At 41.5% G+C, this 16,729-nt stretch overlaps 1 protein-coding gene across 1 annotated transcript in view; it reads right to left on the reverse strand.

Annotated features, from left to right (window-relative positions):
* Positions 1-16,729, reverse strand: part of APPBP2 (amyloid beta precursor protein binding protein 2) — a 49,832-nt gene that overhangs the window by 15,206 nt on the left and 17,897 nt on the right. Inside the window, exons 3-9 of the mRNA XM_087717088.1 lie at positions 15,643-15,794; positions 13,410-13,533; positions 7,451-7,619; positions 4,791-4,880; positions 3,642-3,709; positions 3,404-3,509; positions 990-1,114 (exon numbers count right to left, since the gene is read on the reverse strand). Coding sequence (XP_087573214.1) covers positions 990-1,114; positions 3,404-3,509; positions 3,642-3,709; positions 4,791-4,880; positions 7,451-7,619; positions 13,410-13,533; positions 15,643-15,794 — 834 coding nt within the window. The remainder of the gene's footprint in view (positions 1-989; positions 1,115-3,403; positions 3,510-3,641; positions 3,710-4,790; positions 4,881-7,450; positions 7,620-13,409; positions 13,534-15,642; positions 15,795-16,729) is intronic.

The following is a 16,729-nucleotide window of genomic DNA, read 5'->3' on the forward strand; positions in this document are numbered from 1 at the left end:
GGGGGTCACAGCAAAAAAGGCTCTTCTCCTGGACCCAACCAGCCGAAATTCTAAAACAAATGGCCACCAAGTATATTTATAGCTTATTTAGGAAGGAAAAAAAAATGTAGAGAGAAATTATCTGTCATGCTGGCAAAAGTGTGAAATGAGTTCTGAAATTTACCATCTCAGCAAAACATACTTTTTTTTTTGTAAAAAGTTTTTTATTTTTTCTTTCAAATTCATTCTTAGATATACATTCTTATAATTGTTATTTAACATGTCAATTCATATCATTTTTCCACCAGTATATTTACATTTTGATATTTTCTTATTTCCCCTCCCCCTATATTAATCATGTGTCGTCTGAGATACTTATTTCATGTTTTGTTCCTTTTTCTTTCTATTTGTATCTTTTTTCAAGCCACTCATAAAATTGCCCCCATGTCCTGTAATACACTGATTCCCCCTTGTCCTTTATTCTCAATGTCAACCTATTCATTTCTGCACAGTCTAATATCTTCTTTATTACTCCCCTTCTGATGGGATTTTGTCTGCTTTCCAATTTTGTGCAAATATAATTCTAGCTGCTGTTATTATTTGTACAATCAAATATGAATCTTCTTTGCTGTATTTCTCTGGTAGAATACCCGATAAAAATATCTCTGGCTTAAACTCCATGGGTTTATGTATCATTTTCTCTAACCGTGTTTGCACTTTAACCCAATAGCTTTCTGCATCCCTACACATCCACCACATATGATAATAAGTTCCTGGCAATTGGGGACATTTCCAACATTTAGCTGATGGCAACAACTATGGGAAAGGAATTATAATCTGACAGCATATAAAGAGAATTGATATAAAATGTTTTATAGATGGCACACGACACCTGAAAGATTAGCAACAATGTTTAAGGATAAATGAGCTAAAACATACTTTTCTAACATCAGAATGGATTTGAAATAAAGAATAAAATCATTTGGGTCCTAAATGAATACAGTACTCACAGTGCATTATCAAATTTTCCCGAACTGTATTGGTGAACGTAAGAAGAGTATGCTAGATCTTCATGAGCTGTAGCTACATGGATATTTTTGCCGCCAAACACCGACTGTCTGATGTCCAAGGCTGTCTGAAATGATTTGTACAAAAAAAGAGAATCTAAGCCAGTAACTCAATTTGCAGTCAAAAACTTTTTTTTTTACATATCTAAAATCAGATCAGTTGCAAACAGGATATTCTGCCCGTTCTCCTCGGGTTGGTTACATTCTTCTACAGCATGTTTTAACATCGTAGGGACTTGCACCAAAGGTGCTTTTTCAAGAGGCAACTGGACTTTTTTTTGGCTTTTCTTTGAAGACGTTTCATTTCTCGCCCAAGAAGCTTCTTCAGCTTCAACAGAACTGAGGATGCTTCCTGGATGACAGGCGAAATGTCTTCGAAGAAAAAAAACAACAAAGAAAGTCCTGTTGCCCCCTGAAAAAGCTCCTTTGGGACAACTATGACCTGGATGACTGAGAATCTCCATAGCCATAGTAATAATAAAATAAGCAGGTAAGATTGGGTGGAGGAAAGGAAACTTGTTTCAAGTTTGGGATAAGACAGCCTTACTTGGAACATTCCAATGGAACTGGCTAGGGCCAGGTATCACATCAGAGGTAATAGTGGAGAGGTGACACTATAATCCCCTTACTCTTTTCTTTTCCATCCTATGGTCCCAAAGGTAGGTAGACTAGTACTACCAACTGCATGATTTATTTTAAAATGCAGGGGGTCTTGGTGCTCTCTGAGCTTGGTGGTTTTCTTGCAGATTTTTCATCACCCGATTAGGTAATAACATCAGTCATCGGTTTATATATACGGTGCTTGCCCTGTCAACGTTGGTGAGTGTTTTGGGTGACTCTTGACTCGGCTCTTGTTTAGTGCCCCTTGTTCGCCTGCACTAGTAGTTCTTTGATTGACGTATTGTTTAGTTCTTGATGGCTGATCTAGTGCTAACTTTGGTACTACAGCAATCTCTAGCCTATCTGGGTGTTGCTTCCTGGCAAAGTGGTGTTTAGGTCTCTTTTTTTGTTTGTTTGTTTCCTTTTTGGCTTTTTCATCATCTCTTTTGAAGGGTATGTAGCTGTTGTTTGTGATTTGTCGGACTGGCCATCAACAGGCACATAGATATAAACGATATCTACATGCCACTCGAAAGAGACAATGAAAGAGCCAAAAACCCGAACCACTTCCTTTATATAAAGGGGAAGGTATATAAAAAATCAGAGCAAATCCCACTCTTCTAGCACTTCTAAGGCTAAGACAGCCCTAGAGGGTTGCGTCAGGGGTTGCCACATGAGGAAGAGGGAGTCAACTTATTCTCCAAGGCACCTGAGGGTAGAACAAGAAGCAATGGGTGGAAACTAATCAAGGAGAGAAGCAACCTAGAACTGAGGAGAAATTTCCTGACAGTGAGAACAATTGATCAGTGGAACAGAAGTTGCCCCCAGAAGTTGTGGGTTCTTTTATCACTGGAGGTTTTTAAGAAGAGACTGGACAACCATTGGTCTGAAATGGTTGAGGGTCTCCTGCTTGAGCAGGGGGTTGGACTAGAAGACCTCCAAGGTTCTGCTCTGTTCTATTCTCTAAGATTAACCAGCTGCGTTTAAAGGCAAATTAACTGAGGGTGGATCTGTTGGCTATACTGCAGAGTAGAGGACTGCATAAAACACAAGACCTTTAGTGCTCGACTTACAACCATTCATTTAGTGACCGTTCAAGGTTACAACAACGCTGAAAAAAATAATTTATTTTGCACTGATGATCATGGTAACATCCCCATGGTCAGGTAATCAAAATTCGGATGCTTAGCGACTGGCATGTATTTATAACGGAGTCCTTTGGGATTGGGCGGCATATAAATATATTTAATAAATAAATAATAAATAAATAACAGTTGCACTGTCTTCGCCTCATGTGATCACCATTTGCAACCATCCCAGCTGGCTTCCAACAAAGTAACAGCGGAAGCCAATTTTGCTTAATGACTGCATGATTCACTTAACAACTAGTCTTCCGTTTAACAACTGTCCCAAGAAAGATAATAAAATGGGGCAAAAACTTACTTTAACAACTGCCTTGCTTAGCAACAGAAATTTTGGGCTCTATTGTGGTTGTATGTCGAGGACTACATGTATATAGTTTTTACTCTATTTTATTTTTCCCCCTTTAATCTTTTCTCTCTTGCATTGTATTGCCAGCTTCTGTTCTTTTTGAGGTCAAGTTCAAAATAATTAGGCATGAAGAGACTAAATGATTTTCTGTTTTGACTTTACTATGGCATGCCTATTCTCTGACCTTATGGAGAAGAACCCATTAAATACGACAACAGTATCATACACTTACTGGCTTGCAATAAATTACGAAACCAAAACCGTACCTGATAAATTGCAACTGACTGGCATATGTTATCTACATTTAGTAAATAAAATCCATAGTCAAGTAGAGTGTCTGAATATTTAGGATGTTTGGCTCCAAAATGCTCCCTGGAAGATTAAAAAAAAACAAAAAAAAAACACTCCAGGTTAAGAACATCACAAAATCTTCGCAAAGAACGCTACAAAACCTTCCCAAAAGAATTGAGCCTGTTGTAGCATTTCAAGGAATCTCTTACGTACCGTGCTAGGTACACTGCGTGTTTTATCAACTGCTCAGCTTTCTTAAATTCACGTTTTACAACGCAAGCCTAAAACAGGAGAAATTAAGAAATTAAGGCTCCGTGGACATTCAAAAAAGGCTCCTCGTCTTCTTGCTGTCATCCCCCCCACAACTTGGACGAGGTCCCAGAACACAACCTGCGCTCTCAACTACAGAATGTGCAGGCAGAGGGCCAATGTTTAGGTACAGGTAGTCCTTGAGTTAGAACGTTTCATTTAGTGACTGCTCAAAAGGGACAGCGGCACTGAAAAAAAATGACTTATGACCACCCTGCACACTTAGGGACATCCTTCCCCCATGGTCACGTGATCAAAATGCAGAGGCTTTGGCAACTGACTCACATTTATGACAGTTGCAGTGCCCCGGGGTGGTGGTGGTCATGTGATCTCCTTTTGCGACCTTCTGACAAGCCAAGTCAGCGGGGAAGCCAGATTCATCTAACAATTACCGTATTTTTCCGTTTATAAGATGCATTGCCTCCCCAAGTGGGTGGAAATGTCTGTGCGTCTTATACAGTGAATCTTGATGAAGCCCCGCCCACCCTTCAGACCCCACCCTTCAGCCTCTGCCTCCCAGCAATTTGCCACCTTGTAGCAAACAGCCTGGTCAGCTTCAGCACAAGCAGCTGATTGCCAGTTGGATCTGCTTCCTGGAATACCGCCGATCAGCTGTTCCAGGCTGCAGGGATCGCCACCACCCATCGCCGCCTTCGTGCGCCCCATTTTCAGCCTCCACACGCCCCAGGCGGTGGGGATATTTTTTTCCCACTCCTCAAAAGGTAGGTGCATCTTATAGTCCAGAGCATCTTACAGTCCGAAAAATACGGTATATTACTAACTTAATAACTGCAGTGATTCACTTAACCACTGTAGCAAGAAAGGTCATAAAATGGGGCTAAACTCACGTAACAAATGTGTCACTTAGCAACAGAAACTTGGCTCAATTGTGGTTGTAAGTCAAGGACTACCTGTATTCTTCCCCCTGCCTTTAGGAATTTTACAAATATTTATTTTTCTCTCAACAAATCTGGTTTTCTTGGGCTCTACCCCCAAGGAAAAATGTGTATGATTTCCTGTCCTCAGCAGCACATAAATAATTGTTTAACTTACCTTTGAGGCTTGTCGCAAAACATCCACAACTACTTTTACAGGCAAACCAACTGAGATCTCCTTCATTGCTTCTATACACCATTTGTAAGCCTACGGAGAACACAACGTAAGTTTGGAAGAGCATTTCTTACTAAGAGTTGTTAGAGATTCTCTGTCAGCAAGGTCACAGTTACCCCAAAGTGCTTTTTCAGGAGGTAACTGGACTTTGTTTTTTTTTATTTGAAGATGTTTCACTTCTCATCCAAGATGCTTCTTCCGCTCTGACTGGATGGTGGGGAAGTGAAGGATTTATATTCCCCACCATCCAGTCAGAGATGAAGAAGCTTCTGGGATGAGAAGAGAAACATCTTCAAAGGGAAAAAAAAAACCACAAGAAAGTCCAGTTGCCTCCTGAAAAAATACCTTTGGGACATATTAGGTAAGCTCCCCGTTGGGAGAGCGAGTACATTCAGTGAAGTGTTGTGAGAGTTGTGTTGGAGAACACACAAACCAGCATACAGAGACACTACAGCTTAAGTAGGCTTTTACTTTCATGGAAATACAGGTATCAGAGTCCATCAAACAGTCCAAGTCATACACGGATAAGACAGTCAGTCATCAATGTCTTTCAGTTAAGGGATAATCCAAATAACATAGTCCAGTAACATATAATCAATTTGGTACTCAAAGTTTGCTAACAGTTGCAAAACCTATAATAGCTCACGGCACTTTCTAACAGCCAGCTTCCAAAACACTCAGATCAGATCAGCCCAGCATCTAACAAACAGAGAGCTAACAGACATTCTGGCTCCCTCTTATGGCCGATTGAGGAAAACAGCAGCCAGTCACATTTTACAGCATGATTTAAAGAAACAGGTACAGCATTGCTGTATGATTTATATATTGCCAACCCAACCGTCAGATTATATTCCTAACAGGACATTTGTTACTGCGGCGACACAAATTTCAAAGAAACACACACTGGTCACATCCAACAATTTTACAATTGTCTTCCACTAATTGGCACCCCTGGGGAAGCTGAACTTCAACCCCCCATAATCCCCAATCAGCAGAATCAGGGCTGCCTTATTGTCAAACACGAAACACAAAAAAGTGTGCATGGAAGCTACCAGATCTGAACAGAGTAATGAAAGTCTGAGATTCATCCCAATTAAGGGGGAATCATTCTGAATGCAGAAGCTGTTTTCAGGACTGCACTAATTCTATTTACCCAATTTGATTTGATTTGTTTTCCACCCATCTTGCCTCAAGGTGACTCTTTTTGATGATTTTTGATGGAACTGTGCTCCTCTAGGCAGGACAGAATCATTTGTTTGGGGGTGGGGAGGGAGGACAGCTTAAACTCGGGAGGGGGGCTGTTACTGGAAAGAAGTGGAAACTGCAGACTGGAGATTATGGGTTCTAGTTCCACTTCAGGCATGAAAGCTAGTGAGATGACGTTGGGCCAATTACCAGGAAATGGTAAGTTCTAGTCCTGCCTTAGGCGTGGAAGTTGGCTGGGTGGCTTTAGCTCAATAACCAGGAGACTGTGAATTCTAGTCCCATGTCAGGCAGGGTAGCTGGCTGGGTGACTTTGGGCCAGTCACATTCTCTCAGCCCAACCCACCTCACAGAATTGTTTTGTGGGGAAATAAAGGTAAAGGTTCCCCTTGCACATATGTGCTAGCCGTTCCCGACTCTAGGGGGCGGTGCTCATCTCCGTTTCAAAGGCAAAGAGCCAGCGCTGTCTGAAGACGTCTCCGTGGTCATGGGGCCGGCATGACTGAATGCCTAAGGCGCACGTAATCCTGTTCCCTTCCCACCAAAGGTGGTTTTTCTACTTGCATTTTTTACGTGCTTTCGAACTGCTAGGTTGGCAGAAGCTGAGACAAGTCACGGGAGCTCACTCCGTTGCACGGTGCTAGGGATTCGAACCGCTGAACTGCTGACCTTTCTGATCAGGTAAACAGACAAATTCAACTGTGCCCCACATTTCTTTCATACGTGCCCCTTTGGCTTTACTATGGCCAAGACAAACCTGGTGTTCTTGCAGATCTCAACATTTAAACCTGTGATGAAGGCTTTACTAGTGCTAGTCGTTACTTTTAAAGCCCTACATGGTATCGGACCTGGGTACTTGAGAGACCGCCTCCTGCCAGTTACCTCCCAAAGACCTATCAGATCCCACAGACTAGACCTCCTCCGAATTCCATCTGCCGGCCAATGTCAGCTGGCGACTCCTCGGGGGAGGGCCTTTTCTGTGGCTGCTCCGGCCCTCTGGAACGATCTCCCCGTGGAGATCCGGACCCTTACTACCCTTCCGGCCTTCCGCAAAGCGGTTAAGACCTGGCTGTTCCGGCAGGCCTGGGGCTGTTGAACTATCCAGCCCCATTTGAGGTTACGGCTGTTGCAGAATTTTAAATTGTTGTTTTTATTTTATTTTTTGTATCCCCTCCCTTTTTTATTGTGAGCCGCCCTGAGTCTCTCGGGAATAGGGCGGCATACAAACTCAATAAAACTAAACTAAACTAAACTAAACTTTACCCAAGTATGGCTGGCATCACGGGAGAATGTCGCTTCAAAATCACTGGAGCCCTTTTCTCTCTGCCTGTGGCTCAGTTAATTCAAGCCAAAGCTCTCGCGTGGAGGAGAAAAAGCACCCGCCCCTTTTTCAGGCTCACCTCATCGTAATGACTCTTTGCAAAGAGCAGAGCGCACAGCTCTCCGTAGAGGGCAGCTTTGTTGGCTTGCTGTCCGTGCTCGGCTAGTTTCTCCATATAAGATTGTGCTAATTTGAAGGTTTCTTCTCCCAAGTGATATTTACAGTTGCCATTCCGGACATGCAGCAACCTAGGAAAGAGATACAGGGACAACAAGTGTTATGACCCACAACTTGTTGAATGCTTCTCACACAAGGCTAGTTCGACAGTTCATTTAGTGACCATTTGAAGTTGCAACAGCACTGGAAAAAGTGACTTACGACCGTTTTTCACTCTTGCAACCTTTACGGCATCCCCGTGATCAAAATTTGGGTGCTTGGTGACTGACTCGTGTTTATGACGGTTGCAGTGTCCTGGGGTCATGCAATCAACTTTTGACCTCCTGACAAGCAAAGTCAATCGGTAAGTCACATTCACTTAACAAGCAGGTTCAAATTTCACAAATGCAATGATTCAATTAACAACTGTGGCAAGAAAAGTCATAAAATGGAGCAAAACTCACTTGCCCTCGACTTACAACAATTGAGCCCAATATTTCCCTTGCTAAGCGAAATGGTAGAGTTTTGCCCCATTTTACAACCGTTCTTGCCACAGTTAAGTAAGTGACTGTAGTTATTAAGTTAGTAACAGTTATTAAGGGAATCTGGCTTCCCCGTTAACTTTGCTGGTCAGAAGGCTGCAAAAGGTGATCACATGACCCCAGGACACTGCAACCGTCATAAATATGTACCAGTTGCCATATGTGACTGAAGAGATGCTACATGGTCGTTAAGTGTGAAAAGCAGCCGTAAGTCACTCTTTTCAGTGCTGTTAACTTCAAATGGCCAGTAAGCAAATGGTTGTAAATTGAGGACTACCTGTATCGAAATGGCATGATTATTAAGGAATGAGAAAGATTTCTCACCCTTGCCTTAAAATAGTAAGCAATAAAAATATGTCGGTTAATCCAGAAACAGCCAGACACAGAAAACCTTCATCCCCAATAGCTCAGTTCTAACAAACCATGGCTTAACAGACTAATGACATTTATTGCCTCGCTACATTTTTGCATGCAGCAATGCAAAACATACAGAATTGGCCAAACTAGGGAAGCTCATTCTATCTGAAGTAGAAAACCTATGGTTTAATAGTTAACTAGGAATCAGGACACTGTATTAATTCTCGTTAATGATCAGATATACTTTCCGGGTTTCGATGAAATTACACCACCACTAAGGAAAAGTAACATATTGTGATCAGAGATTATGAAAATAATTTTCATCCTTCACCTAACAAGTGACTTTCCTGCTTTTATATTCTTTTATTCTCCAGATATGAGAGTTCTCACGATCTTGTACATAGCAGGTTTTACTGTACTGAAGTATTTATGTCCAAACCAGGCTAACATACCTCTAAATAAGAACTGGTATTTTAATATTATAAAGACAAGCACATATGTTTTGGAGAAACCTTCTGGAGGGGTACAGCTGGTTTCTTTAATTGTTCTGCTGTAAGCCCCCTTCAAGAATTGTTTGAAATTGGGTGGCCTCTGAATTGTATTAAACAAAACACATAAAGAATAACTCTCAAATCTTTTCTTTTTTTTCATGAAGGGAAAATAAGGTGCTATAGGCAAACCACCTTAATACGGAGAGCACTTATAAAAGTATTTATTGATGTCCTGAGCAACTTGATAAAAACAAGAGAGTGACTTTACAAACCACCCTATGGTCGTATTTTCATATCTTCATAAAATACAGTGAATTATCGACTTGCATCGGGTCACTTAGCAACCATTCAAAGTTTGGATGGAAACCCCCCCCAACCCCCCCCCTCTCATGACCCAATATCAAATGCCCTTCCCCATGGTCACATCACCTGCATTAATGGCCGTTCATGGTGTTTCACAGTCACATGTCTGCAATTTATAATGTTTTTGTTGGAAATTAGTGTTTACTTCTGGTTCCTGGAAAAACCCAGCCCACAGTTAATAATGGGTTTACTCAGCATTTTACGACCTTTCCTGCCACCATTCCTAAGTGAATCATTGAAGTTGATAACTTAGTAAAACGGTTGTTAAGTGAATCTGGCTTTCCCATGGACTTTGCTTGTTAGGAGGTCACAAAAGGGGGGAATCACGTGATCCTTGGACACTGCAACTGTTATATGTATAAACCAGTTGCCAAGTATCTGAGTTTTGATCACATGATCATGGGGATGTTACAAAGGTCGTAAGTGTGAAAAACGGTCATAAGTCACTTTTTTCAGTGCCATTGTAACTTTGGTCATTAAATGAACTGTAGTTCTGGAGTACCTGTGTTGCTCCTTGTGTTTAAATGTTTTTTTTTAACAATTTGCAAACTGTCCAGAATAACTGGGAGTAGGATGGCATGTAAATGACATACACATTTTAATAACAACAACAATAATAATAATAATGTACAAGCTTTTCCTATCATTAAACTTACCCACCCACAATTTTTTTTGCCTAGACAAAAGTTTCCATTTAAACCATGGTAAAAATACAATTGAGACAAAGCAGGCTCACTGGCTCTAAGGAGTTAAAGGCAGGTGAGTCAGTTAAGTTCTAAAAATATAAAGAACAGGATCTTCTTCCTTTAATCCGTCTGTTGTGCAAACAGTGAAACATAAAAGTAGCAGCGCTGACTAAAATACAACTAGTCCTCAACCTATGGCCACAATGGACCCCAAAAATTCTTATTTATAATCACTGCAGTTAAGTTAGTAACACAGTTGTTAAGTGAACCTGGCCACTCCATTGACTTTTCTTATCAGAAGGTCACAAAAGGTGAGCCCAAGACTGTGACCGTCATAAATATGAGTCAGTTGCAAGGGTCTGAATTTTGATCATGTGACAATGGGGATGCTGCAACAGTCTTAAGAGTGAAAAGTGGTCATGTCACTTTTTTAGTGCCGTTGTAACTCTGAATGGTCACTAAATGAGCTGTTGGTAAGTCGAGATCAGCAAACAGAGTAACAGAATTTGAAGGGACCTTGGAGGTCTTCTAGTCCAACCCCCTGCTCAGGCAGGAAATCCTATACCATTTTAGTCAAATGGTTTTTCCAATCTCTTCTTAAAAACGTCCAGTGTTGGAGCATTCACAACTCCTGGAGGCAAGTTGTTCCACTGATTCACTGTTTTAAATGTCAGGAAATTTCTCCTCCGTTCTAGGTTGAATCTCCCCTTGATTAGTTTCCACCCACTGCTTCTTGTCCTGCCCTATGATGCAGCCCCTCAAATATGGGAACACTGCTATCATGTCACCCCTAGCCTTTCTTTTCATTAAACTAGACATACCCAATTCCTACAACCATCCCCTAATCATCCTTGTTGCTCTTCTCTGCACACTTTCTAGACTCTCAACGCCTTCTTAAAATTGTGGCGACCAAAACTGGATGCAATATTTCAAATGTGGAATTACCAAGGCACTATAAAGTGGTATTATATACAACCAATTTGTAAATGAAAAAGATAAGATGTGCTTTTGCTCTTCAGACAGCCCAGCAGTCTTTCTCTACATGGAGGTGTCTACAGGGCGCAAAATTAAAAAAAAATTGAAACAATAGTAATGACCTTTGTCATTAGCATAGTACATATTATTAATATTTCCTCCTGCAATTTTTAAATCATCGTCTTTCAAATCAGCCCCATTTAATGCACCATTAGCATGTAGTGTGAATAAATAAAGACAGCCTTGTCTCACTCCATTGCCAACCTGAAGCCAATGGGTTTCATCATGTTCTGTCTGTACTGCAACTTCCTGAACTGCAGGTAGGATAGAAAAACATCTCATAAGATGTTTCTGTGATTTCCTAACCACACAGCACAGACCTTGACATGATTAACATAACCCACAGTCTATTACTTTTTTGATGTATATATTGCCTTATTTTTGGTATTGTTCAACCTTCCCAGTTATCCAGCTTGCATCAGTAGTACTGGCTCATGTTCCTTGCATTTTCCTAAAGCCAGCTTCAACATCTTATGTTGAGAAGAGCAACAAAGATGATTAAGGGACTGGAGACTAAAACATATGAAGAACGGTTGCAGGAACTGGGTATGTCTAGTTTAATAGAAAGAAGGACTAAGGGAGACATGATAGCAGTGGCTCCAATATCTCAGGAGTTGCCACAAAGAAGAGGGAGTCAAACTATTCTCCAAGGCACCTGTGGGTAGAACAAGAAGCAATGGGTGAAAACTAATTAAGGAGAGAAGCAACTTAGAACTGAGGAGAAATTTCCTGACAGTCAGAACAATTAATCAGTGGAACAGAAGTTGCCTCTAGAAGTTGTGAATGCCCCAACACTGGAAATCTTTAAGAAGATGTTGGATAGAAATTTGTCTGAAATGGTATAGGGTTCCTGCCTAGGCAGGGGGGGTTGAACTAGAAGACCTCCAAGGTCCCTTCCAACTCTGCTATTGTATTGTATTGTATCTGGCACCTCCTTGTCCAGGTAGGGCCCTGACCTGGCATTGGCTAATCCTAAACATCATTTTGCAAGCATGTGAAATTAAAAGCATTATATGGTAGTATGCACAGTCTGTTAAAACCCTTTGGGGGGGGGATGTCTATTAGAATGTAAATTAGCCTACTCCAATATGTTGGCAGTGCGGTTCTCCACATTTGCTGATATAGTTTCATTAATGTCAGGCTGGAAAGACCACGAAACTTTAATTGAACCGATTCACTGCTAAAAGCCTATACACAAGAATCTTCTCAACTAACAGTCAGCATCTGGTTAGATAAGGGTTAATGGCACTCAAGGAGGGCTGGACTTAGTTAGCTTGTGGCTACAAAGGAATTCTACGCTGATCCCTCTTTTAACTCCAACTCCTAATACTACCCATCCTTTTCCAACAGTTAGAGCTTGTTCTGATTCTTCTTCTGTTGCTTGCCATATTTCTATGTATACAGTATTCCATTGGTTCCTGTTATCTTCCAATTTGGGAATGAGCACTGTTCTAATTTTATCATCTAGTTCTAGAGGAGCTTGTAAATAGGGAATATATTCTGAGGTATCTTGGACATTGATATATCTACTGAACTTCAGTATATAGGCAGTCTTATTCAGTTGCGATCAGCAACTGTTGCTAAGCAAAGTGATCACTAAGTGGGAAATCATATGACCACAACTACAATGACAAGACTAATCAGGTTCATACCTTTCACTTTTGTTTGCCTGCTAAGCACTCCACTGCCCCTTGGAATTAACAAGGGATAATTTTAGTTAATTAATTTGCATTTACATTCATTGGAGAGGAAGGGATTACAAGAGAGTAAGTAGACACATAATGGGAAATATACATAGAAAGCAATGTGCTGGCTCCAGCAGCTACAAGTGCACTACACAAACATTCTGGCATATTTCCCAACTGCTTACTCTCTTATAATCCCTTCTTCTCCAATCGCTCTGCTCTGCAAGTGTGGGGAATGGGTCAGCTGCAGGAGACTGTTTAAAGAAATCACTTCCCCCCCCCCTTCCATCTCAGTGTTGGAGGAGAGAAAAAACAATCTTATATTGTCACATCTGGATAATTCCTTCATAGAAGTGAATTAATGTTTGCAATTACATTCCTTGGAGAGGAAGGGATTACAAGAGAATAAGTAGGCACGCAATGTGGAATAGACACAGAAAGCAATGTGCCTGCCCCAGCAGCTGCAAGTATACTACAAAAGCAGCTTGGTGTATTCCTCAACTGCTTACTCTTTTGCAACCCCTTCTTGTGGGGAACGGGTCAGACAAAGGCGAGACTGTTTACAGAAATCTTTTTCTTCTTCCTCCATCCTGTTATTCCTGTTTGGGGAGGACGGAAAAGGCAACCATGTGTTGTAACATCTGGATAACCCCTTCGTAACAAGCAGAGGTGCATTTTGCTGCTTGAATTTCTTTCCAGCCTTCGAGACAGAGCAGCGCTTACCTGACGCAACATTCGACGGCACGAAACCAGTGGAGCATCTCATCATGAAGGGTACATAACTGAAGGCAGGAAAGGAAGACCTTTTCAGCATCACTGTACCAGCCAGCATCAGACAGGAACCCCCCTAGAAAGATCAAGATATCACTGCCTAGTTCCAAAACACAACTGATCTTATTTTAAAAGACACTGACGTCCAATCTTGACTCTGAGGCTAGTAAGATATGCATTGGGTGACATTTATCCTGTTTGTAACTACAATAGGAGGTCTAAATAAGAAATTCAAGCTGTCTGCTAATATTTAAGCATGCTGATTAAGAAAAGAGGTCAGCAACTGGGGTGATTTTTCAATAGCCATAAAGAACACATCAACTGATATATAAACGATGGTAGATTTTGCTTTGTTTTAAGCTCCACTAACAAAAAATGGTGGGGCACCCAAAACTGCATGTTTGCTACTTCCAGATGATCTTCGAGGACAGCCCCACGTAGGGTACGTTGCAGTAATCTAAAACGGGAGCTGCTAAGGCATGGGTGACCGTGGGCAAGGCCTAACGTGGTAACGGATGTAAAAGCATTTAACGTTAAAAAGAATGAGCTATAAATCAGAGAGTGTCCTATTATTACATTTTAAACATCTCTTTCCTCCATACTTTTCCAGAGTGGAGACTACAATTCTCTTTCTTCTTAACAATCCAGCAGGACAAACTGGTTTGAGAAATGCCTCGTCATTACACCGTGTGTGTATTGATTGCATGGATTCTCCCAGAAAAAAACTGGGTTTCAGTCCAAAACAGCCCTGGCTTATTTGGAATTTAGCAACAGCTTCCAGTTGGTCTCTCGCGCAAATTGGTCATGCTTCTAAAGGCTAAACTGCCCATTCCTGTTTTTGAAGCAGATAAATAGAGAGGTTTCAAGAGACTTTCCCTCCATCTTCAAAGTACGTCCCTATTGCTGATGCCACAGAAGGGGGTGAAACAGGATGGAAACATTGGATAAATGACTGCAACCATGATTTGAACACAGGTGGTCCTTGACTTACAACCATTCACTTAGTGACCATTTGAAGTTACAATGGCACTGAAAAAAGCAGCGCATGGTCGTTTTTCACACCTGTGGCTGTTGCAGCATCTCCATGATCACGCGATCAAAATTCAAACACTTGGCAACTGGTTCATATTTATGACAGTTGCAGCGTCCCGGAGTGATAGGATCCACTTTTTGGGACCTTCTGACAAGCAAAGTCAATGGAGAAGCCAGATTCATTTAATGACCGTGTTACTAACTTAACAACTGCTGTGGCAAGAAAGACTATAAAATGGGGCAAAACTCACTTAACAACTTTCTTGCTTAACAACAGAAACTTGGGGCTCAGTTGAGGTCATAAGTCAAGGACTACCTGTATAGATAGATAGATATTTAGTTTCAAAACCAGAATCTATCTAACCTTTGCCTAACTTTCTGTCTTCTCCCTACAACATCTCCAACTATTCATCTACCTAATGAGACAAACTAAATGCTCCATGTCCAGTTTGCTTTAAAAAACTAAGTACTAAATTTTCACATACCGTATTTTTCAGAGTTTCCCTCAAAAAAGAGGGAGAAAATCTGTGTGTGTCTTATACACTTGAACACAGCATTTTTTTTGCCTCCCAAAACCCCACCCCCTTTGCAAAAATGGACGTGCATAGCCTTTAGGAGGCTTCCAGAGTGTTCCTGGGGGCTGGGGAGAGCAAAAATGAGCGAAAAACAGGCCGTTTTTTCCTTGTTTTTGCCCCCACCCCACCCCCCAGAAGCACTCTATAAGCCTCCTAAAGGCTATGCATGCCCCCCCCTTTTTTTTTTACAAAAAACAGGCCCGTTTTCAGGTGATTTGCAGAATGCAAAAACTTTTTTTAAAATTTGCCTCTTCAAAATCTTGGTGTGTCTTATACTCCGAAAAATACAGTAATTCTTAAAGCAGTAGCAATTATATACAGCTTCATAATGCTTCACAGGCTTCTCTAAGCGTCTTACAGAGTCAACACATTGCCTCCAACAATTTGTGACTTCATTTGACCAACCTCGGAAGGATGGAGGGCTGAGTCAACCTTGAGCCGGTCAACCTTGAATCGAACTCCCGTCTGTGGGCAGACTCAGCCTGCAATACTGCATTCTAACCACTGCGTCACCATGGCTCTTTTAAAGGTACCTGTAACGAAGTGAAGTGGCTAATATTTTATCTGCGGGGAGTTACCTAAGACGAACCCAATCTGGATCGCTTTTTCTTTTACGGCAGCATCTGATTCTGCGATGTAGGAACACCTCCGGCTGAATGAGTAGGCCAAGACGGAAGCAACCTTTACTCCGTGATCCATCAATGCCTGAAAGCAGTGATGAAGGAGATGCCTGGAAGAGAAAAGAAGCAGCAGTGGAGGTAAGAGCATTTTCCTGCCTTCTATCAAAGCTAGAAGGTTGCAGTCTTTTTTTTTTTATGTCTCTTAAAAATGCAGGTAGTCCTTGACTTGGGACTGGTCATTAAGTGACCTTTCAAAGATAGCAATAGCAATAGCAGTTAGACTTATATACCGCTTCATAGGGCTTTCAGCCCTCTCTAAGCGGTTTACAGAGTCAGCATATTGCCCCCAACAACAATCCGGGGTCCTCATTTTACCCACCTCGGAAGGATGGAAGGCTGAGTCAACCCTGAGCCGGTGAGATTTGAACCGCCGAGCTGCTGATCTAGCAGTCAGCTGAAGTAGCCTGCAGTGCTGCATTTAACCACTGCGCCACCTCGGCTCTTATAGGATGGATGGATAAGATAGGATGGATCCCCCCAAAGGTACATACAACTCAGCTCCAAAGTTCCCACAACCAGAAGTCATATGACCAAATTTCAGGTGCTCGACAACTGCCCTGTATTTATGGCTGTTTGCAGCATCCCTCAGTCACATGACCACAATTTACATTTTTCCTGGAAACTGGCATTTACTTTTTTGGCAAAACTGCACCATAGCCGGTAATAGGGTAAATATAGGTAGTCCTCAACTTATGACCAACAATTGAGCCCAAATTTTTTGTTGAGACATTTGTTAAGTGAGTTTTGTCCCATTTTTAGACCTTTCTTGCCACAGTTGTTAAGTGAATCACTGCGATTGATAAATTAGTAACCCTACTGTTAAGTGAATCTGGCTTCCCCATTGACATTGCTTGTCACAAGGCTGCAAAAGTTGATCGCATGACCCTAGGAAACAGCAAAAGTCATAATTATGAACCAGCTGTCAAGCATCCGAATTTTGATCACATGACTATGGGGATGCCGCAACGGTCGTAATTATGAAAAA

This window comes from Thamnophis sirtalis, unplaced genomic scaffold (genome assembly GCF_051295495.1).
Source record: "Thamnophis sirtalis isolate CommonGarterSnake01/CBP01778 unplaced genomic scaffold, rThaSir2_p1.2 scaffold_6, whole genome shotgun sequence".
NCBI classification, from domain to species: Eukaryota; Metazoa; Chordata; class Lepidosauria; order Squamata; family Natricidae; genus Thamnophis; species Thamnophis sirtalis.